General features: G+C 46.0%; 2 protein-coding genes across 3 annotated transcripts; one reads left to right on the top strand and one right to left on the bottom strand.

Moving 5' to 3' along the window:
- Positions 1–1,446: 1,446 nt before the first annotated feature.
- RFC5 (replication factor C subunit 5) lies at positions 1,447–9,970 on the top strand. 2 transcript variants are annotated; one of them, XM_083373585.1, is made up of 11 exons: positions 1,447–1,539; positions 3,422–3,486; positions 4,647–4,783; positions 5,104–5,183; positions 5,360–5,433; positions 6,839–6,998; positions 7,173–7,254; positions 7,500–7,629; positions 8,354–8,431; positions 8,775–8,829; positions 9,669–9,970. In XM_083373585.1, exons 1-11 carry the CDS (start codon positions 1,484–1,486, stop codon positions 9,763–9,765), a joined length of 1,014 nt encoding a protein of 337 aa, XP_083229711.1. In that variant the 5' UTR covers positions 1,447–1,483; the 3' UTR covers positions 9,766–9,970. The 2 variants fall into 2 exon arrangements, with proteins under 2 accessions (XP_083229711.1, XP_083229712.1); XM_083373586.1 differs by having other exon boundaries at positions 1,490–1,539; positions 4,652–4,783.
- A 310-nt stretch (positions 9,971–10,280) lies between these two features.
- Positions 10,281–21,392, bottom strand: WSB2 (WD repeat and SOCS box containing 2). Its single transcript, XM_083373580.1, has 9 exons — positions 21,288–21,392; positions 20,033–20,204; positions 19,524–19,756; positions 18,555–18,689; positions 18,314–18,414; positions 16,586–16,758; positions 14,306–14,419; positions 13,013–13,120; positions 10,281–11,433 (listed from the first exon to the last, which is right to left on the bottom strand). The coding sequence occupies exons 1-9, from the start codon at positions 21,355–21,357 to the stop codon at positions 11,271–11,273; spliced, it is 1,269 nt and encodes a 422-aa protein (XP_083229706.1). The 5' UTR covers positions 21,358–21,392; the 3' UTR covers positions 10,281–11,270.

The following is a 21,392-nucleotide window of genomic DNA, read 5'->3' on the forward strand; positions in this document are numbered from 1 at the left end:
ATGTTTATTACCGCAATAAGGATTCTTCAAACCTTCCTCTTAAGTCCGCAATTTACAGTGAAAATAGAGGAAAGAAGCAGGATCTGTTTAGTGTAAGAATTATGTCTGATACTAAACTGTAACACGGCCGTGCATATAAGAGGGAGGAATTTTAAATGTACTTAGAAGTTACCTTCAGGCATTTTATCATTGCAATAATGTTTCAAGGCTTCCAATTAAATCCTGATTTAACTTATAATCAAAAGGGGAGCGTAACTCTGAATCAAGAGAATTACACCAAGCTTGACTCCTGGTGCACAGATTCCTGGAAGTGTTGCACTATTCTGCTTGAACAAATCGACATATCACTTAAATAAAACTGAATTTATATCGTGATTTTCAAGTGTGCTTAAATCACCTTTTTCAACAGACGATGTCCAGTAAGGGTTGGGTTGAAACTTCTTAAAAGTTGGAAATGCATATTTGGGATATTTGAGATACTGTCTTTCTATGTTCTGGGTTAGTTGCACTATTTTGTTAATCCGTGTTTGGATATGAGGTCAGACTTCAGCTTGTGAAGGTGGGGTTAAATTACACCCTGAAAATGTGGATTTCACCAAGAACTCTGGGCTTATTCTGCAAACTGAAAAGCATGTCTTACTCCAACAGAAAAACTCTGTTCCACCTTATTTGAAAATCCCCAACAGAGGACCTGGGTCAGCTCAGACGCAAACTGGCTTTCTCTCCACGTAATGGAAATTCCAATTAATATTTCTCCCTGGATTCAATATTCATTTTGCGTTGTAAGAACAGAGTTTTCAGTTTCACGGCTCACGGCCTTATTTGGCTTGCTCGTTACTGTTTTCCACCCTCCCACCCCCGCTTCTTTTTTTCCAAGAAGGCCTCACCTTCTTCTCTTCCCATCTTATTTGTTGTGGTTATTATTAAAGCTGCTCAAATTTGAGGATAAGGAGGGAAAAAAAAAATCACCGGCTCCTCACTTCAAGGCCAGGTTTTTCCGGCAACGGCAAGTAAGTGCTTGGCATTGCTTTTTGTACTGCACCTTCCCCCATCTTTTCTTTTTTTTAATAGAAGGCAATTCTGGGATCTCCTGGTGGTCTCCCATCCCTCGGCTCGCCCTCCAAGCCCAAACAAGACGCCACGCTGCACAGCAGGGCGCCCAGGAGGCGTCTGATAGGCGTCCGGGCCTCCAAAGTCGGGCCCTATGAATCACCACAGCCCACCACCACCACAAGCGACCGGGAAGCGAGGGCGGCTTAAGTTTACGAGGCCGCGGCCCGCAGGTTGCAGTGCAGGCCGCGCCCCCTTAGCGACCATCCGTGGAGGCCTTAGCAACGCGGGCGGAGGCGGAGCTCCCGCGCGGAACTCTCGGCCCACCTCTCGCGAGAGCCAGGGCGGGCCAGGGCGCCAAGCGCGAAATTGCGGCTGCGCGAAGTTTCCGGCGGGGGAGAGAGAGAGAGAGAGAGAGAGAGAGAGAGAGAGAATGGAACGTTCGGCGGAGGCGACGACGGTGGCCGGGAGGAGCGCGAACTTACCTTGGTAGGGGGAGAGGCAAAAAAAAAAAGAGAGAGAAAGGAAAAGAACGGGCGGGGGAGAGGATGCTCCGTTGCTAGGAGACCGGCTGGGTTCCTCTAGTCTAGGCTTCTTGCATAGGGGTCTTCCTTTGGGGAGGTGGAGGAGGGGGGAATTCCCTTCTAGGGGGCGGGGTTTAGCGCAGAGGTATGCCCAGGCATGCATTCTGCAGAGACTGTGCTTCTGAGCATGTGCAGAGCGTTGCTCTAACCCAGCGTTTCCCAACCTTAGGAACTTGAAGATGCGTGGACTTCAACTCCCAGAATTCCCCAGCCAGCATAGCTGGCTGGGGAATTCTGGGAGTTGAAGTCCACGCATCTTCAAGTTCCTAAGGTTGGGAAACGCTGCTCTAACCTTCCTGACTGGGGCTGGGGTGTTTTTATGCTATGCTTGCAAAAGCTGCCGGGAGGGTGTGTGTGTGTGTGTGTGTGCTTGCAATTGGGGGCAAAGCAACCCCAGGGATTGTTCAGAGGGTGCATCATCCCTTACTGTTGTATAGATCGGGCATAAATGATTTGATTGTTTTTTTTTTAACTTTTGTACTTTGCTTTTTAATATTTACGGCCCTGTACACCGCCCTGAGTCCTTCGGGAGAAGGGCGGTATAAAAATTTAAATAAATAAAATAAATAAATACTCCCGCATGTCTTTTATGGCTTTTATTGCTATTGTAATTTTTAATTGGGCATTTGTTTAATTCCTTTTTAATTTTTGTATTGTTCTTTGTATATGCCCTGTTAACCGCCCTGAGTCCTTCGGGAGAAGGGCGGTATACAAATTTAATAAAAGTAAAGTAAAGTAAAGGGGCATTTTGCACAGAGATGGAAGAGAATAGAATAATAATAAGAGTTGGAAGGGACCTCGGAGGTCTGCTAGTCCAACCCCCTGCTCAGGCAGGACAACCTATACCATTTCAGACAAGTGGTTGTCCAGTCTCTTCTTAAAAACCACCAGTGGTGAAGCATCCACAGCTTCTGGTGGCCAGTCGTTCCACTGACTAATTCTTCTCACTGTCAGGAAATTCCTCCTTAATTCCAGGTTGCTGCTCTCCTTGACTAGTTTCCATCCGTTGCTTCTTGTCCCGCCTTCAGGCGCTTTGGAGAATAGCTTGACTCCCTCTTCTTTGTGGCAACACGGCTATCATGTCACCCCTTGTCCTTCTCTTCATGAAGTCGGAGCCAGCAGCAAGTGGGTGGGGAAGGGTGCTTGAGGACACCAGAAAATGCACCTCTGCTATTTCTTTGGCTTTTGGCCATGCACTTTTATTTTTGAAACCAGCTTGTTGCAAGAGGCAGGCTTGAACCCGGAGACTTTTGGTCCCTGTGTTCCTGCATTAACACAGATTAATGTTCAAAGTTAACAACAGCACTGAAAAAAGTGGCTTCTGACCGTTACTCACACAACCGTGGCAACATTCCCGTGGTCACCTGATCAAAATTTAGACGCTTGGCAACTGACTCACATTTATGACGGTCACAGTGTCCCGGGGTCGCGTGATCCCCTTTTGCGACCTTCTGACAAGCAAAGTCAGTGGGGGAAGCCAGATCCACTTAACAGCCATGTTGCTAACTTCACTCTTTCACTTAAACCACTGCGGCAGGAAAGTTGGTAAAATGGGCTAAAATATACTTAACAACTATCCCGCTTAGCGACAGAAATTTTGGGCTCAATTTGGGTCGTAAGTAGACCCATCAGAGTGAAGCAGAGCTGTGCATTTTCTTGATCTCCTAACACTTTCTCTTTCCTTAGCTCAGATCTTCCAAACAGAAATAAAAAAAAAATAGTCCCCAATTGTTGGGAAAGACGGATTCTCCAGTTGTGAAAAATCTGCGTTTTATTTTGATTGGCAGGGTAGAGAAGTACCGGCCTCAGACCCTTGGCGATCTAATTTCTCACGAGGATATTCTGAATACCAGTAAGTATTCAATGGCTGGGCAAATATTTGAATGGATCTTTACCGGCATTCAGCCCCCTCAGTTTTGAGTTCCCAGTAAAAGGAGACTTCAGTTGCCATCATTCCCAACCTGTACGGACTATAATAAAGGGTTGTTGATTATGACAAATTAGCACTGAATTGCTTTTATGACTCTGCTTGTGCTTATTGTTATTGCCCCAGTTCTGAAAGTTAACTCCCTAAAAAGAAACTACGTTTACAAAACAGGGTTTCTCCCGTTTTTTCAAAACATTGTTTTTCCATGTTTTCCACTCCTGCCACGTAACCTCTTAATTATGTACTTATTTATTTCCTAATTCTTTCACAGACCTCACCAGATAGATCCATCTCCTGTATTCGATCAAATCCTTGCTGTTGCGCATCCCTAGTGAAAAACCCTGCTGCTCTATGCAATCGCATATAGATCCTAATTTGCACAAATCTATAAAGGCAGAATGTAACTCTTCCCCCTCCCGCAACCTTTGAGCCGGTCTGCTTCCAGGCCAATCAATAAACCAATTTGTGTTGCTGTGTAATTACATCCTGGTGTCTGGTTCAAATGTACCTCTGGGAAAATTCTCCCGCACGTTGGTTGAAGGCAAGAAAAACTCAGTATAGATAGTTGAGTGGCATGATGAAAGGAGAGAGATCAAAGAGATAAGCCCATCTTGAAAACAACCTCCTCGTACTAAAGCAGGAAGGTGCTACGTTCATAGGGGAAAACACATATTAGTATTATTATTATTATTATAGATTGTCGCACAGTTCTCCAGATGTTTAGGCTGGATTTGGCACTTTTGTCCTCTTCTCAAGTCCTTCTCAAGGACCTGGAATAAGCACATGCTGCTTGATATTGATGGGTGTTAAAGGCTGCATCGCAGGAGGTCAGCTGTTCCAAGTAAAACTGCTTTTGCAATTGACTGATGGGGATTCTGTCCATTTTGATGGCCTTCACATAGTGCTCCAGCACGTGCTCTTAAAATGCAAGCATCTGTGAGGGCAGCCTAGAATTGGAGGAATACCAAAAAAAAAACACCCCTTACAGGTAAAACAGAAGTGATTTGTAAGCCAAGCCAAAGGTTTATTGCTTGTGGCTCGGGGCAGTCATACAACGCCATCTCTGCTCTCTGTCTCTCAACCAGTACAGAAATTTATCAGTGAGGATCGTTTGCCCCATCTCCTCCTTTATGGACCTCCAGGGACCGGCAAGACATCTACGATTCTCGCCTGCGCCAAACAGCTGTACAAAGCAAAAGAATTTGGCTCAATGGTTTTAGAGGTAACCGCTTCTGTTGTCTTAACTAGGCTTTGATCGCTTTCCCAGGGACTACAGGTAGAAAATTCCTGCAAGAACACTAGTGCTTAGACTTATATGCCACTTCACAGTGTACAGCCCTGTCTAAGTGGTTTTACATAATCAGCACATTGCCCTCCAACAATCTGGGTCCTCATTTTACCGACCTCAGAAGGATGGAAAGCTGAGTCAAAACTTGAGCCGGTCAGGATTGAACTCCCAACAGTCGGCAGAATTAGCCTGCAATACTGCATTCTAACCACCGCACCACCACGGCTCTTAACCTATGTTCCTTCTTTGTTTAGCTGAATGCGTCTGACGACCGAGGCATTGATATCGTCCGAGGGCCTATCCTGAACTTTGCCAGCACCCGAACCATCTTCAAGTAAGACTTCTCTGAAAATGGAATTCCTTGCAAAAAGACAATTTTCTGGCCAGATGTCTGTCTGTCTGTCTGTCTATTGTCTCCTACAACTAGATGGGTTTAATCAATCATCAGTGGATATACTGATGTCCACTGCATTTTAGAGTTCCCAGTTCTTGTTTCTCTTTTGTTATTAGGAAAGGTTTTAAGCTGGTGATTCTGGATGAAGCCGACGCCATGACGCAGGATGCTCAAAATGCCCTCAGGCGTGGTGAGTTGATGCCCCATCCGGAAAGGGATGCTGGGAAGATCAGCAGCACCCAGAACACAATTCCGGTTGAGCTTCGGTGGCAGCCATCTTGATCTGCTGCCCCAACAGGATTGCTGACAGTCTGTCTTAATTGTAGCCATGCATTTAGTTTTTCTCTGTTTCTACAGGGCATTGAAAAACAATTTTGTTTTTAGTTCAAAATTGTGTTAATTTTAACAAAGCATAAAATACAAATGTACAAAAAAAGATGGAGGAAAAAATAGAATAGGAAAAAGGGGAAGGGCAGCTGAGGACTGCCCCCGACCTCCGTTCATTCCGCCGGGACCTGAAGACCTGGCTCTTCGAGCTCTCTGGCCCAGGCTGAGAATTTTAATTTTAATTTTAATTGGGGGCTTTTACTTTTTCAGGGACTGTTGTAATTTTTTTAATCGTTTTTAACTTTTGTATTTCTTGTTTTAATTACCCTGTGAACCGCCCTGAGTCCTTAGGGAAAGGGCGGTATACAAATCTAATTAAATAAATAAATAAAATAAATATAAAGTGTAAGGTAGAGGGAGAAAAGAAGCGGGGGGGGGGGCTTCCAAATTTGACTTCCAAATCCTTTTGGTGCAGTAGAAGATAATAATACGAAGCGTTTTACTTTATGTAATAGTATGCACTAGCCATTTCTACAGCACCAAACCTATCTAATCAGCAAAACCTAAAATTTCATTTTGGTCCACCACAAGCAGAAAGTCCAGAAGAGGTTTCCGAATAGAAACAAAATTAACTGTGTTCTTTTCTTTCATCAAAGTGGCCAATTTAGCCATCGCTGCTAACTCCCGTCAAGGTTTGCAGCCAGTCGTCCGTTGTGGAAGCTATTGAAAAATGATGTTTTATTTTTTCCCCTCCCTATTTTTCCTACTATTTTGCTTTTGTATTTATTTATTTCTTTATTGCTATAACATAAACTAATAAAGGGAGGCGGTGGCTCAGTGGGTTAGGACGCTGAGCCTGTCGATCAGAAGGTCGGCAGTTTGGCAGGTCGAATCCCGAGTGCCGCATAACAGAGTGAGCGCCTGTTACTCGTCCCAGCTTCTGCAAACCTAGCAGTTCGAAAGCACGTAAAAACGCAAGTAGAAAAATAGGGACCACTCCGGTGGGAAGGTAACAGCGTTCCGTGCGCCTTTGGCGTCCAGCCACATGACCACGGAGACGTCCTCGGACAAGCGCTGGCTCTTTGACTTTGAAACGGAGATGAGCACCGGCCCCTAGAGTTGGAAACGAGTAGCACAGATGTGCTGGGGAACCTTTACCTTTACCTTCAAACTAATAAAACTGTCTAAATTGGGGGGAAATTGGTTTTGACAAGGCGCCCTCCAAAAGCGTATCATATAAACGTTTGGTTTTTTTTTATCTTTCTCAGTGATTGAGAAGTTCACCGAGAACACGCGATTTTGCTTGATCTGCAACTACCTTTCCAAAATAATCCCAGCTCTACAATCCAGGTGCACCAGATTCCGGTTTGGCCCTTTGACGCCAGAACTCATGATTCCTCGGCTGAAGCATGTTATTGAGAAGGAGAAGTGAGTACAAAGTCTCAGGAGGAGTGACAGCAGGAGTCAAGAGATCCGGCTTTCTAACCATGATTTCTCTGCCAAGTGTTGCATCTGCCCCATCAAATCATGGCTGGGAATATCAGTTAGCCTGCTATGAAGAGGGTTCTTGGTGGCCTATTGCCTTCCTGTTTGCTCTTTCAGTGTTGATGTAAGTCACGATGGAATGAAAGCCTTGGTGACGCTCTCCAACGGCGATATGCGCAGATCTCTGAACATCTTGCAGGTATGGCATCCATACAGGTACGGCTTCCTCTTTCTCACCTGTGACTACTTTTAACAAGCACCAACAACCCCCTGGAGCCACTGGTTTCACCAGGTGTTCAGGTGCAGGTAGTCCTTGACTTATGACTAGAGATAGATAGATAGATAGATAGATAGATAGATAGATAGATAGATAGATAGATAGATAGATAGATAGATAGATAGATAGATGTATCTGGTTTCTCATCTCTTTCTTCCTTCTTGCAGAGCACCTCCATGGCTTTTGGAAAAGTGACCGAAGAGACGGTCTACACTTGCACGGGGCAGCCTCTCAAGTCTGATATCGCCAACATCCTGGACTGGATGCTGAATCTGGATTTCACGTCTGCCTACCGCAGTATCCTTCAAATGGGAATCAGTGTGCAGGTGGCTTACTGGGATGGGATGGGATGGGATAGGACAGGTCATGATAAAGGTAAAAGGACTTTGGGTTGCTGGTGTGTTGTTATTGTTGTTTTGCCAAAGAATTTGCTCCAGGGAGGGTAGATGAGAAAAGTAATGTTATGGCAGCATTTTGCTCATCGCTTCTGGTGCAGTTGCATATAATACCCTTCAAAGGTGGCTTACTGAGATAGGATTTTAGAAAGAAGAGCAAAAGGATGTAATTTAGAAAGCGAGGTCAAATATATTTGTATTGACAGATTGGACAGCCATTTGTCTAGGAGGGTATACGGTCTCCTGCCTTGAGCAGAGGGTTAGACTAGAAGACCTCTGGGGGGGTCCCTTCCAGCTTTATGATTCTATGTTCTATAACCGCTGGGAAGAATATCGAAAGCCGCTTAATGTTTTTTTTCCTTCGTATCTTTTTCCTTTGTTTTTCCTACTTTCTACTTTTAATTGCACTTTTAGCTTAGAAATTAAATTATTATTATTATTATTATTATTATTATTATTATTATTATTATTATTATTATTATTATTATTATTATTTTCTTTTGATTTCCCTCCCTCCCCCTTTTCCTTTCCTCTGTTCCATTTTAGCTTCTATTGGTTCTTACTGCTGCTAGACCTTTCTGTTAACAACAAAAAAAAATCATGGCTCTCCTTGACCTTTTGTTCAGATATCTTGGAACTGAAAACGTTGAAAGGCTTGGCTTTGCAAGACATTCTGACAGAAATCCATTTGTTTGTTCATCGAGGTAAAAAAGGACTTTGGGGAAGCTGGCGTGTCATTGTTTTTATTATTTTGCCAAAGTTTTTACTCCAAGGAAGTTCTGGAGGAGACGGGAATTTTATGGCAGCATTTTGCTAAATCTTCTTCTGGCGCAGATGCATAGAATACCCTGGCTTGCAGAAATTATAACTGAGTGTGTGCATGTGAGGACCCAGACGGTTGGGGAAATGTGCTGACTTAACTTCCCAGAGAGTTTTGTAAAGCGCTGTGAAACGGTATATAAGTCTTAAGAGCTATTGGTATTTAAGGTATAACGAAGGGGAGTCATTTTTGTAAAATGCGGTCTGTGCTCTCTCGTCGTTCTGCAGTTGACTTCCCAGCATCTGTTCGGATCCAGCTGCTGATCAAGATGGCTGATGTGGAGTGAGTATCCATTTCCCCCCCCCCACACACACACACACATATTTAGGACAATGTAGAGTAGACAGACAGTAGGCGTGAGGTTAAATGGACTCCAGAAGATGGTAGAGGACAGGAAGGCTTGGAGGAACATTGTCCATGGGGTTGCGATGGGTCGGACACGACTTGGCAACTAACAACAACAACAACAAGAGTAGACAGAGGCTAAGATTGGATTGACTTCCAATCTCTAGTTAAAAAAAATACGCCTGTAATTTTACCTATGGAGTGTTTTGCACAATTTGAGAAAATGAAAGAGAACTAAAGGAAGCATAAGGTTTCTCTAGGCATTGTGATTGAGACTAGAGAATTCTGGGAGTTGAAGTCCACAAACCTTACAGTTGCCAAGGGTCGTTCAGCCTGCACTATGAGAACTGGAAGCTTGCTTCCCTACACAAAGCTGAATTTTCCTTATCCAGGAAGCGCAGAGCGCCAGCATCACAAAATTGTACGGGATCAAAGCTTGCTGTGTGATTCGCCTTAACCCATTGTCACGCCAGCTTGAAGATTCTTTTAACACTGTAGGATATATATATCAGTCTCCCTTAATTCTTTGTTAGCAATTTAAAAATTTACACAAATATGAGCTGTCACCGGTGTGACTACTGCCTGTCGATGGCCTTCAGGATAGGCTGACACAGGAAATAAAGATTTGTCCCATGTTTGGGGGCCTAGCAAGGTAATCTAAAAAATAGCTAACAAGCATTTGTATATATATATATATATATATATATAGGCTAAATATGTCTCTTTAGAAAACATCCCGCTTAAGATGGATCATCTCCTGTTCTGTTGTCTTTCAGACACCGCCTGGCTGCGGGGACAAATGAGAAGATCCAGCTGGGGTCTCTTGTAGCTGCCTTCCAAGTCACCAGAGATCTGATTGCAGCTGAGGCTTGACCAAGCTACTCCCCTACTGCCTGATCTACAACCTGGGTACCTAATGGTTGTCCTTAACAACTCATCTGAGCCATTCTGATGGTTTTGGATGTCCAACAGCATGGTGTTCTCAGGATCTTTCAGAAGAACTTACCGTAGTCCTCTTTAACTAATCTGGACAGAATCACTGCCGGTCTAGATAAACGAGAAGTGTTCTTCCAAGATGCCACAGAAGGAATGTTCTCTTTTATTAGGTCTTCAGAATCGTATAATTGGTTCACAACGTCTCAGTAGTGTCACACTAGCACCTCATTCGATTAAGCTGCACCCCGATCCGCCACCAATCTCGTTTAAAATAAATTCACGTATAGGAAAGTATTGCACAATCGTAGAGTTGGAAGGGACCTCAAAGGTCATTTAGTCCAGCTGCCGCTGAATTCTGTTTAAAGACATCAAGGGATTAGGAAAACACCTTTTTAGGAGTTGGGCTGTTCTATTGGCCGACAGCGCTTATTATAAGGAAATTCCTAAAATCTGCCTCCAGGCAAGATATGGGTCCTCTCTCCCAACCTCTGATTAAGAGAATTTAGATCACGATCAGGCTCCATCCAGGATAATTTACACCAGCTGGGCAGGGGGGAAAAAAGCCTCTTTTTGATTTCCTTCTGCCCTAAAATTCTTCGCATCCTGTCTGCAGTTTCACAAGCTGGCCACTTATTAAACTCTTGCAATTTGCACATTTCCTCCATCTAGGGAATTCCTGGGTCTTCCGAAACATCACCACACTTCTGTTAGGTTTTGTGTTTCTGTTCCTAACACAAGAAATCTCCCGTTGCTTATCAATCATTGCCCGTTTTGCTCTCTGATCTGCCGGGGTGGGGTGGGGGTACCCCAAACTGCTCTGAAATCATTAATCGTAAAATGTACCTCTTGCTTAGTTATTGGTAAAGTGTTTTCGCGTTCAAGCCAGCAAAAAAAAAAAGCAGAGCTTTTGATTTCCACGGCATGAGCTTAGAAGCTTTATCCAGCAGCGTATTGATGCGGGAAAGATTTCCAATTCCACGTTTGCATTAATGGAGAAGATCCAAACCTGTTTTTTTCCTAGACAATGGACAAACAGGAGCCAAAGGCACTCCAGAACAACCCCAAAAAAGTGACCGCTGGCTGACTAAACAATGACACTCTACAATTGTCTCCTTCTGCGTCCTGAGGTGCTTTTTTATTATTTTGTTAAACATCCCGAGAGGAAGTTGTGTGTGTTAAGCCCGCATCCCAGTAAATCTCAGTCTGGGAAGGTAACGGGCCAACTTCATATGCCCCAAAACTATAAAACTTTCTTCCACGCGGCTAGTGCGGAAAAAGAGAGTTTGCCAGCAGCATCTTTTGTCCTTTTCTCAGCTAGGAAATTACGTTGCTTCATCGCTTCACCTCCCAAAGGGAGTTGTGTTTTTTTTTGTCTTGTGTGCGCGCAACGCCAGGCCGTGCGGAAACTGACAGATCAGAGCAGCGTCTCCTTCGAGCCAACGTCATAAAGTCCTGTAGGTGAGGAATTCCTTCATCTTCCTGGGAATGCTCAGTGCCTGAACCTGGTAACTTGTGAAGCAGCCACGGAGGACTTTCCGGCATAAGTGCTTTAGGGAAGGGAGAGCGTGTGGAGCTGTCCAAAATTGGGTGTGACCATCTCTTGTCCTGCAAGGGGAAGAGGCAGAACTTGAGTTTTCGTTAACTAGTCAACGCAGCAGGGGGCAGCACAAGCCACGTCTCAAACAAAAGTTTAAGGTGAGATGGACTTGATGAAGGTTGGAACAGGGCCTGCAAGTCCAGGATATCAGTAGAAACGAGAATCTTGGTAGCTCAGGGTTGAACTGTGGGGTCCTTGGTGCTCTCTGAGCTGGCTGGTTTTCTTGCAGATGTTTCATTGCCCGTTACATCTGTGCACCTATGATGTGACCTAGTTGGGTAATGAAACGTCTGCAAGAAAACCGCCAAGCTCAGAGAGCTCCAAGGACGCCACAGAATTCCAGGCTAGATTGGGAAACATCCTAGGCAATGACAACAGCGCAACGTTCCAAGAAAATAGCATAGATAACGCCCAACAGGTCAAAGCTGGAAGTTGACCTCAACTTGGAAGAAAGTTGATTCATGTGTGTATGCTTGCACCAATGAAGGAGAATATTTGTAACTCGGGGTTGACATGAGGGGTCCTTGGGGCTCTCTGAGCTTGGTGGTTTTCTTGCAGGGGTTTCATGACCGAACCAGGTGACATCATCACTGTATAATAAGGAGTGACAGGCAAGCCGCTAGAACAGTGATGGCGAACCTTTGAGAGACCGAGTGCCCAAACTGCAACCCAAAACCCACTTATGTATCGTCGGGTGCCGGGTAGGCGTGGCCCAATGGGTGGGTGTGGCCCATTGGATGGGCGTGGCTGCAGTGGTAACGGCAGACTGGGTGGGACTAAAAAGTTCAATCAATTCCAACTTTGCGAGAACTTTTTTTTCCCTGCGAGAAGTTGAAATGGATTGAACCTTTTTATTTTTCCCCCCACGGCGGCAGTGGCCTAAAGCAAAAAGATTTTATAAAACCCAGCTGAAGGCCTAGGACTGGGGCGACGGCGCGCGTGCCCACAGAGAGGGCTCTGCGTGCCACAGGTTCGTCACCACGGCACTCGAATATAGACTGCACTCCTTACTAGCGCTGATGACGTTACCTAGTTCGGGCAATGAAACGTCTGCAAGGAAACAAGCTCAGTGTACGTTTGTGTCAATGTTGACCCCTAGTGACTGCCCTCGAGCGTCGTCCTTTTGTTTTTTCTTGGCAAGGTTTTGCAGAAATGTTGGCTCTCGCCTCCTTTCTGGCGCTCTGCCTTTTTCCCAGGATGCCTACGGAGATTCCCCATCATCCAGGTCATGGCTATTCCAAAGATGCCTTTTCACGAGGCAGCCGGACTTTCCTTGTTTTTCTTGGAAGACGTTTGGCTTCTCACCCAAGAAGCTTCTTCAGCTCTGACGGGATGGTGTGGAATGGGAAGAAAAACAGGGCAGTCCGGTTGCCTCGTGAAAAAGCATCTCTTGGGACTCTTCCCAGGATCGTGCAGGCTAACTCTATACTCAGGACAACTCCAAGACACAATTGGGTCAAGCAGCTACTGGCAAGGTGGATGGTTCGTGAACATCCCTGCATACTCCATGCACCTTTTCTTCCCAGATTCTTGGATCTCCTTCCCCACCCACCCCACCCCACCTTTGAGACAAACTCGGTAACCTACCCCGTCGCGATGATCCCACCATGTGGAAAATAAGTGCAGCAGAGGCCATTCTTCACAGGAGCAAAGGCAACAGGACTCTCAAGCTCCAGTGCCCAGATCCGGAGGAGCCTGAAGGAGATAAAAAGAACGTTCTTGTGTTCCAAAATTGAGCCTAAGTAAATCCAGTTTTCTTAAGCCTCCGTATGTTTTGGATCCCCAGGTCCCATCCCTCCTAGCAGCGTGGCCTGGTGGGACCTGTAGGCCAGACCATCTGGAGAACACCAGCTGACCCAAATATTAGACAAAGAACTGCCAGAATGTTTGACGGCGGTTTATTATTATTATTTGTAAAGTTTTTATTGTTTTCCATACAATTCTGTGGCACTTATTCAACAACGTGTTCTCTGAGTTTATCGCTCACTAATACAAATTTCATTCCTGATCCTTTGCTCTTTTCTCCAACCATTGATATAACAAGTCCCAAGTCTGATAGTATTTTGTTTATTCTTTTTCTTTCAACCTCATAGTAAGTCTGTCCATTTCTGCACGATCTTAATATTTTTTTAAAAAAATTTCTTTCCTCCTCTGGTGGCAATTTTCCCAAGATTGTGCAAAGGTGATTCTTGCCGCTGTTATCACGTGTAAAGCCAGATATGTATGCTTTTTTATCCATCTTTTCTGGCATGATAATTAAAAAAGGGGGGGGGGGACCTGTAGGACAAACCATCTGGAGAACATCAGCTGACCCAAATGTTGGCCAAAGAACCGCCAGAATGCTTGACAGCAGTTGTAACTGAGATCTCCAAGAGAACTTCCTTGGTTTTGGACCCCATCTTGGTTCAAAATTACATCACCAACTGTCCTTCCTGTATCCCCATACTGTAAAACCCAATATCTGGGATGGGACCCATAACAATGTCAGCATTTCTGTTTTGCACCTTTGGAGCCTCTTACCCAGGGGGTGTCAAACTCAATTTCATTGAGGGCCGCATCAGCATTACGGTTGCCCTCAAGGGGCCCGGTGGGCGTGGCCAGGGTGGGTGTGGCCTACTGGGTGGGCATGGCTAGAGTGCGTATGGCCTACTGGGTGGGCGTGGCCAGCTCTACATCGTTGGTATCAAGGGTGCCTATGGGGGCCTGGGCAGGAGTGGGACAGATCTGAGGGTCTCTGGCAGAAGGAGGGTCTCTGGGCCAGGGCCAAGGCAGTGGGGGCCATTCCCTCACTGTTTCCAGGATGGCTTCGCGGGCCACATGAAACCACTTCGCGGGCCGGATCTGGCCCCCGGGCCTTGTGTTTGACATGTCTGCTCTTACCTATCGTCTGCCACTGTGGCAAAGTAGAGGCCTTCAGGTGAGAAGCACACAGACCTCAGGGAGCTGGTGTAGAAGTTCCCACCCTGGTCCACTGCAGGTTGCAACGGATGGTGCCTGGGAAGAAGGAAAAGCAGGTTGGAAGACGGAAAAGCAGCCCACCTGGTGACTATCAGCTGCTGATTCGAAAAACCAAACACACCCTGTGAACACACCCAGCTCAGCCCTTTGCTAAAGCTCTCTAAACTGACGCCCATTGTGCCTTTTGGCAGGAGAGCAACGGTTCTCCATCTCCCAGGGGTTTGTAACTTGTGAGTCCTCCCAGCTGCCCTGTTGTGGGAATGCCCGTGAAAGGGAGAGGGAAGAGCCACAGCTGATGGAACCGACAGATAAAGAGTCTCCGCCATCCAGGTCATGGTTGTCCCAAAGGTGCTTTAAAAAAAAAAGAGGCAACTGGGCTTTCTTGTTTTTCTCGGAAGACATTTGCCATCTCCTCCGAGAAGCTTCTTCAGCTCCCAAAGGTAACTGGACCTTCTGCGTTTTTTCCTTGAAGACGTTTCGCTTCTCGTCCGAGAAGCTTCTTCCGCTGGCTGGATGGTGGGGAAGGGAAGGATTTATACTCCTTGCAGACGGCTGGTCGTTGGCGTCCTTTTAGAGGGTCGTTCAGGCCCCTTGGAGTTTTACCTGTGTCCCAGGTAGTCCAAATGTGTATGGAAGGTCCAAGTGGTCTCAAGGGCTCTCCGAAAGGAGGCAAATGACCAGCGGTCTGCAAGGAGTATAAATCCTTCCCCTCCCCACTGTTAAGGAATTTGTTGTGCAGAGGTCTCCTTGTGCTACCAAAGAGTTGCACAGACAAGGAAGGGCACTGAGAGCAGTAAAAGTCACACAAGAATACACTGAGTTATAAAAACAAAAAGTAGTTTACTTTTGAGGTGGTGTAAAGGCAAAAATGCACAGTCAAAAATAAACAGTCCAGGTCATAAACAATAGCAACAGTCCAAGTAGCAATCCAAACTACAAAGTCTTCTTACCGGTCCAGAGGTCAATACACAGTTCAGGTTTACAACAGTAGTAAACCAACAGCAGAGCAAAAACAGTAATAGTAGAGATCAGTGAATTCAGAGAGAGAGAGAAGCTAGTTCCTAGCTTCCTCTTATGGCCATGAGAACACTTACACACCCATTGGCCAATTAACTCCTTAAAGTCATAGCATTATGGTTAATATATTTTCAACCCAATATTGTAGGCTAGCACTATATGCCTAACACCCACCATCCAGCGGAAGAAGCTTCTCGGATGAGAAGCGAAACGTCTTCAAAGGAAAGCAAGGATGTCCAGTTGCCTCCAGAAAAAGCACCTCTGGGGCAGCAGATAAGAGGCGGCCTAGCCTGCAGCAGGAATACGGGCATGGCAAACAATTTAGTAGAGACCCTACCTAGTTTCTTGGGATGTAAAGGGGACAGGAGAAAACTGTACAGTTTTTTTTTAGTTAGTCCCATTTAGTTAGTTCATTTACTGGCTGTTTGAAGTTACAGCATCGCTGAAAAAAGTGACTTAGGACTTTGCAGCATCCCCATGATCAGGTGGTTTATATTCAGATACTTGGCAACTGACTCACGTTTTATGACGGTGGCAGTGTCCCGTGTGTTTGTGTGTGTGTGTGTGTGTGTGTGTGTGTGTGTGTGAGAGAGAGAGAGAGAGAGAGAGAGAGGTGTGTGTGTGTGTGTGTGTGTGAGAGAGAGAGAGAGAGAGAGAGAGAGAGAGAGAGAGAGAGAGAGAGAGAGAGACGTGATTTCCCCTTTTGCAACTTTGACAAGCAAAGCCAGTGAGGAAACCAGATTCCCTTAGCAACAGGATTACTAACTTCACCGCTGCAGTGACTCAGTTAACAAACGTGACCAAAAGAAAAAAAAAGGCGTAAAATGGGGCACTTCTCACTTAGCAATTTTCTCAGTCGGCCGCATCCGTTTTGGGCTCAGCGTTGGTTAGTCGTAAGCAGGGCTTTTTTTTTCTCATAGGATGCTCAGAACGGAGTTCCGGCACCTTTTTTTGGATGGAACCTTGTAGGGTAGGCAAGGCGGGTTGTATGACATGTGTGAGTTCCGGCACCTTTTTCTTTTACAAAAAAAGGAATGGTCCTAAGAGAGGGATGAACTGCACTTTTGATGACTGGCCAGATTCTGCAAAGGTAATCTTACACTCGGGTGCAATTTAACTCCTCTGGGCTTTGCTCCCTGCCTACGTTCCCTCCTCGCAAAGCATCTCTCCGTCCACCTTCCTTACCAAAGGGATCTTAGCTTCTCCCCCGTGCAGGGATCCCAGAGGATCACACAGGTGTCGTAGGAGGCCGTGGCGAGAAGAGCCGAGTCTGGAGAAAAGTCGCAAGACGCGACGCAATCTTGGTGACCTTCTAGCTCCCTCAGCAGGCGATAGGAGTGCATACTCCAGAGCAGAGCCTGGTAGGGTGGAAAATGACAGAAATAAGGATCGATCTGCCTCCAGAAGCTCTCAATCCTCCAACACTGGAAGTTTTCAAGAAGAGACCAGACAGCCATTTGTCCAAAATGGTGTAGGGTTTCCTGCCTGAGCAGGGGGTTTATTTTTTTTATTTTAATCCCATTTATATCCTGCCCTTCTCCGAAGACTCAGGGCGGCTTACAATCTAAGAAGCACAAATCAATGTGCTTAGCAATAGCCTTCATTCTATGTATATGCCTGCTTATTAGGGGTTTCGTGTCCCCCCTCCAGCGGCATTATTACAAAGTCAGCTTAATTGCCCCCAACAATCTGGGTTCTCATTTTACCGACCTCAGAAGGATGGAAGGCTGAGTCAACCTTGAGCCTGGTGGGACGCGAACCTGCACTCATTGCAGGCAGCTGGTGTTACTTAAGGAGGCATTAGCCCACTGCTCCACCAAGGCTCTTTAGATGACCTTCAAGGTCCCTACCAACTGTATTATTATTATTATTATTATTATTATTATTATATTATTATTATTATTATTATTATTATTATTATTATTATTATTATTATTATTATTATTATTATTATTATTATTATTATTAATCATTGCACAGTCAGCCAGATGTTCAGACTGGATTTGGCATTTTTGTCTATCTGAGTCCTTACCAAGGACCTGGAATAGGCAGAGGTGGATGTTTGATGGAATTACAGAACTCGTCGCAGGATGGAAGCAGTTCCCAGTAAGGCCGCCTTTTGCAATTGACCAATTGCGAATTTGTCAGTGCCGACGATGATGTCCAAGTGGTGCTCCAGTTGTTTTGGGATTGCACCCAAGGGGCCTATTGCTATTGGTACCCCCCTTGGTTGCTTTGCCACAGTCTTTCTATTTGTAGGTCTTTGTGTTTTGTTATCTTCTCCAGTTGCTTCTCCTCTATTCTGCTGTCTCCAGGCACTGCCACGTCCACTATCCAGACTTTTTTATTTATTTTTTTATTTATTTTATTTTAATTTCATTTATATCCCGCCCTTCTCCGAAGACTCAGGGCGGCTTACAAGCTTAGCAGTAGCCTTCATTCTATGTATATGCCTGCTTATTAGGGCTTTCACACACACCCCAAGCGGCATTATTACAAAGTCAGCTTAATTGCCCCCAACAATCGGGGTCCTCATTTTACCTACCTCGGAAGGATGGAAGGCTGAGTCAACCTTGAGCCTGGTGGGATGCGAACCTGCACTAATTGCAGGCAGCTGGGGTTACTTAAGGAGGCATCAGCCCACTGCTCCACCAAGGCTCATTTTGTCTTTCTTATCGACAATTGTTAAAAGTCTGGCTTTTATGTTGCAGGTGCTTGTCTGTTTGAATTCTGAAGTCCCAGAGCAGTTTAATTTTATCATTTTCTATGACTTTCTCTGTTTTATGATCCCACCACTTCTTGCTTACAGGCAAATAATACTGTTGTTGTTATTATGATTACTAAAGATCTGTAGTACCAACCTCATTTCTCACTCTCAAACAACACAACCCTTTCCGTGTAGGCTTAACTCACCGATTTCTCTCCAGCCACGGAGCAGAGCATTTGACCGTCGGGAGAAATGGAGCAACTGTACACCCACTGCGAATGTCCAGAAAGCACTTTCAATTGTTTCACTAACAAAAATAAAATAAAATAGAAAAGAGGTAGGGGAAAGGGTGGGAGGGGGGAGGATTAAAGAACCAGATAGGAAATTTCGATTTTGGTCCCTCTCCTAGCAATGTCCAGCTAGCAGGGCCAACAAGCTGAGGCTTACCATTTTGACCCAGGTCCCAGACTCGAAGCGTTTTATCCCGGGATGCGGAGACGAGAATGGAAGAGGGGTTGCCAGGCGCAAAGCTCAGATCCCTCACCACGTCTTGGTGCCCCATGAGGTGAAAAAGCAGGTTCCCTGCCAAGAAGGGGGGAGCGGGCGAAAGGAAAATGGAATGGGTGTGAGGAGCAAGCACTTCGGGGTTGCAGGAGTCTTAGATGACACGAGAAGCATCCACAATTTTGCCATCGGGTTGCTTTGGCAAACAAGAGAGGTGGATTTTCACAAAGGGGTCTGGGGATTCTCTGTTAAGCTTGTAAGTCTAAATTCAGCTTACTAGTCAAGCTGTTTACTAAGCCCAACGGGGATAGCTAAGTGCTTGAAGTAGAAACAAACTTTTTTTTTTCGTGGTTCATGAAAGAAAAGCAGGAAAATCTTGTCATTTTTATCTATTTCAATTCTTGCTCGTTTGATCTGTCTCTGCTTGCCTGCCAGCCTGCCCATCCATCCATCCATCCATCCATCCATCCATCCATCATCTTATCTATCAGTTATCTATCCATCTATCTTTCAATCATCTATCTATCTATCTATCTATCTATCTATCTATCTATCTATCTATCTATCTATCTATCTATCTGGTCAATCTCTATCATCTCTCTCTATATATATATCATCTCTTTCTATCCTATCTACCTACCTACCTATAGATCTATCTATATCTATCAATCAACTAATCTGTCTCTCTCTCTCTCTCTCTCTCTCTCTCTCTCTCTCTCTCTCTCTCCATATATCATTGTTAACATCTAACATCCATCCATTATCCATCCATTATATATATATCAGTGCTTTTTTTGTAAAAGAAAAAGGTGCCGGAACTCACACATGTCATACAACCCGCCTTGCTTACCCTACAAATTTAAGCAAACTTGCAAAGATTGCCTTCTGTTTCAGGAAATAAAGCCCATTTACCTGTTTCCACTTCCCAGACTTTAATCTGCCCGTCGTTTAAGCCCGTGGCCAGGATCAAGCAAGGAGTTTTTTCCTTCCGGGGGCGATACTTATGGGGTTGGGAGGGCAGCCAGGAACTGAAAGCCAGACCCCAGACGATCTGTCCACATTCCAATGTCTTCTCCTTGAGCCCACCGTAACCGTTCGGCTTGGTTTTTCCACCCTGCTTCTTGCGTTCCAAAGCTTTGCTGTTACTGCGGTGGAGCAGAACAAAGAAGATCAAAACAGATCACCAAGTGAGAAAACGATCCTTAAAGTTGCTGGACAGCCATTGGCCTGAAATGGTATAAGATTTCCTGCCTGAGCAGGGGGGGGGTTGGACTAGAAGACCTCCAAGGACCCTTCCAACTCTGTTATTCTGAATATCAGGAGTCCGAAGCACTTGGAAGTCCACAGCAGCCTTGGAAGAGGGCAGCAGCGCACACACACACACACACACACACACACACACACAACATGTGAATACTCACTGCTCAGTCCCCTGTAAAGGCCAAGGGAGCAGCTTGACCACGCCGTGGCCCTGTGACCAGGCAAACCAGGTCCCATCGGTGGAGAAGGCCACACCCCACGTCTCGCAGCTGGATTTCCAGTCATACTGTTGGGATTGTCCCGGCTTCAGCTCAGCCACAAGGAGGGGCTCTCCTAGGAAGAGGACAGTGTTGCATTACAGAGCAGGGCCCCCTCCCACACACATATATACATTCCACGAACTTGGAAAAGCAGCAAATACAGGGATACCACGGAAACAGAGCTACTGCTCCATTGAGAACCACAACTGAGTCCAACGTTTTTGTCGTCAAGTGAGACATTTGCTAAGGGCTCCATTTGACGACCTTCCTTGCCCCGGTTGCTAAATGAATCTGGCCTCCCCCGCTGGCTTTGCTCGTGAGGTGGTGGCAAAAAGGGGATCGTGAATAGATCCGAAATATAAAGAACGGTCATGAATAACAACCGGTTGCCCGGCAACTGAATTTTCATCACGTGACCCCGGGGATGCTGCAAAAGTCGTAACTGTGAGACACAGTCGCAAGTCCCCTTTTTCACTGCCGTCGTAACTTCGAAGGGTCACTGAAGGAAGGAAGGAAGGAAGGAAGGAAGGAAGGAAGGAAGGAAGGAAGGAAGGAAGGAAGGAAGGAAGGAAGGAAGGAAGGGTGGGTGGGTTTAGTGGCTTAAAGCACCAGGCTACAAACAGGGAGATCCCGAGTTCTAGTCCCACCTTAGGCACAAATTCAGCCAGGGGACTTTGGGCCAGTCAGTTCCCTTCTCTCAGCCTTGGGAAGAAGCAGGCAGGGGCAAACAAAGCCCAGCCAAAATCTTGCCAAGAAAACGGCAGACATTTATCCAGGCAGTTGCCACTGAGTCGAAGCCACACACACACACACAAACAAACACAAACAAACACACAAAGGGAAAATAAATAAATAAAGAAGGGGAGGAGGGAGGGGAGGGATCCCGAAGCGGGGAAGATCCAAGGAACTCTTTATGGGTTCCCTGCAGGAGGAGCCCCCTGTTTGTCTAGGGGGTGGGGAGGGGGTATCCGAGCCCCCCTGGCCGGATTCAACCAGGTGATGGAAGGCAGAGGCGCTTAGCGACCAGACTCCCGGTTCGTTTCAAGGGCTTGGAAAACGCCGGACTTCGCCCCTCGCCAAGCCCGGCTCGGTCTCCACGGACGCGCAGGGCGAAGGGGACCTCCGCAGCCCCCCCCCCCAAAAAAAAACAACTCACCCTCCGCCACCGCCTCTCCGGCCGGCGACCGCCGCCGCGGCCGGCAGCGCTCGCCCGGGGCCGCTTCCATCCGGGGCCGTTTCCTCTTCCCGAGCCCGTCCCTTG

Source organism: Vipera ursinii, assembly GCF_947247035.1.
Source record: "Vipera ursinii genome assembly, chromosome: 14".
Classification (NCBI taxonomy): Eukaryota; Metazoa; Chordata; class Lepidosauria; order Squamata; family Viperidae; genus Vipera; species Vipera ursinii.

Bases quoted from the DNA above. Each gene is read 5' to 3' on its own strand.
- RFC5 (XM_083373585.1), top strand. From the start codon at position 1,484: ATGGAACGTTCGGCGGAGGCGACGACGGTGGCCGGGAGGAGCGCGAAC. The intron at 4,784-5,103 runs GTAACCGCTTCT...TTCTTTGTTTAG, and splicing joins TTGGCTCAATGGTTTTAGAG to CTGAATGCGTCTGACGACCG. The intron at 5,184-5,359 runs GTAAGACTTCTC...TTTTGTTATTAG, and splicing joins AGCACCCGAACCATCTTCAA to GAAAGGTTTTAAGCTGGTGA.
- WSB2 (XM_083373580.1), bottom strand. From the start codon at position 21,357: ATGGAAGCGGCCCCGGGCGAGCGCTGCCGGCCGCGGCGGCGGTCGCCG. The intron at 20,205-21,287 runs GTGAGTTGTTTT...TCCTCTTCCTAG, and splicing joins CGGAGAGGCGGTGGCGGAGG to GAGAGCCCCTCCTTGTGGCT. The intron at 18,690-19,523 runs GTAAATGGGCTT...CCTTCTTGGCAG, and splicing joins AGTCTGGGAAGTGGAAACAG to GGAACCTGCTTTTTCACCTC.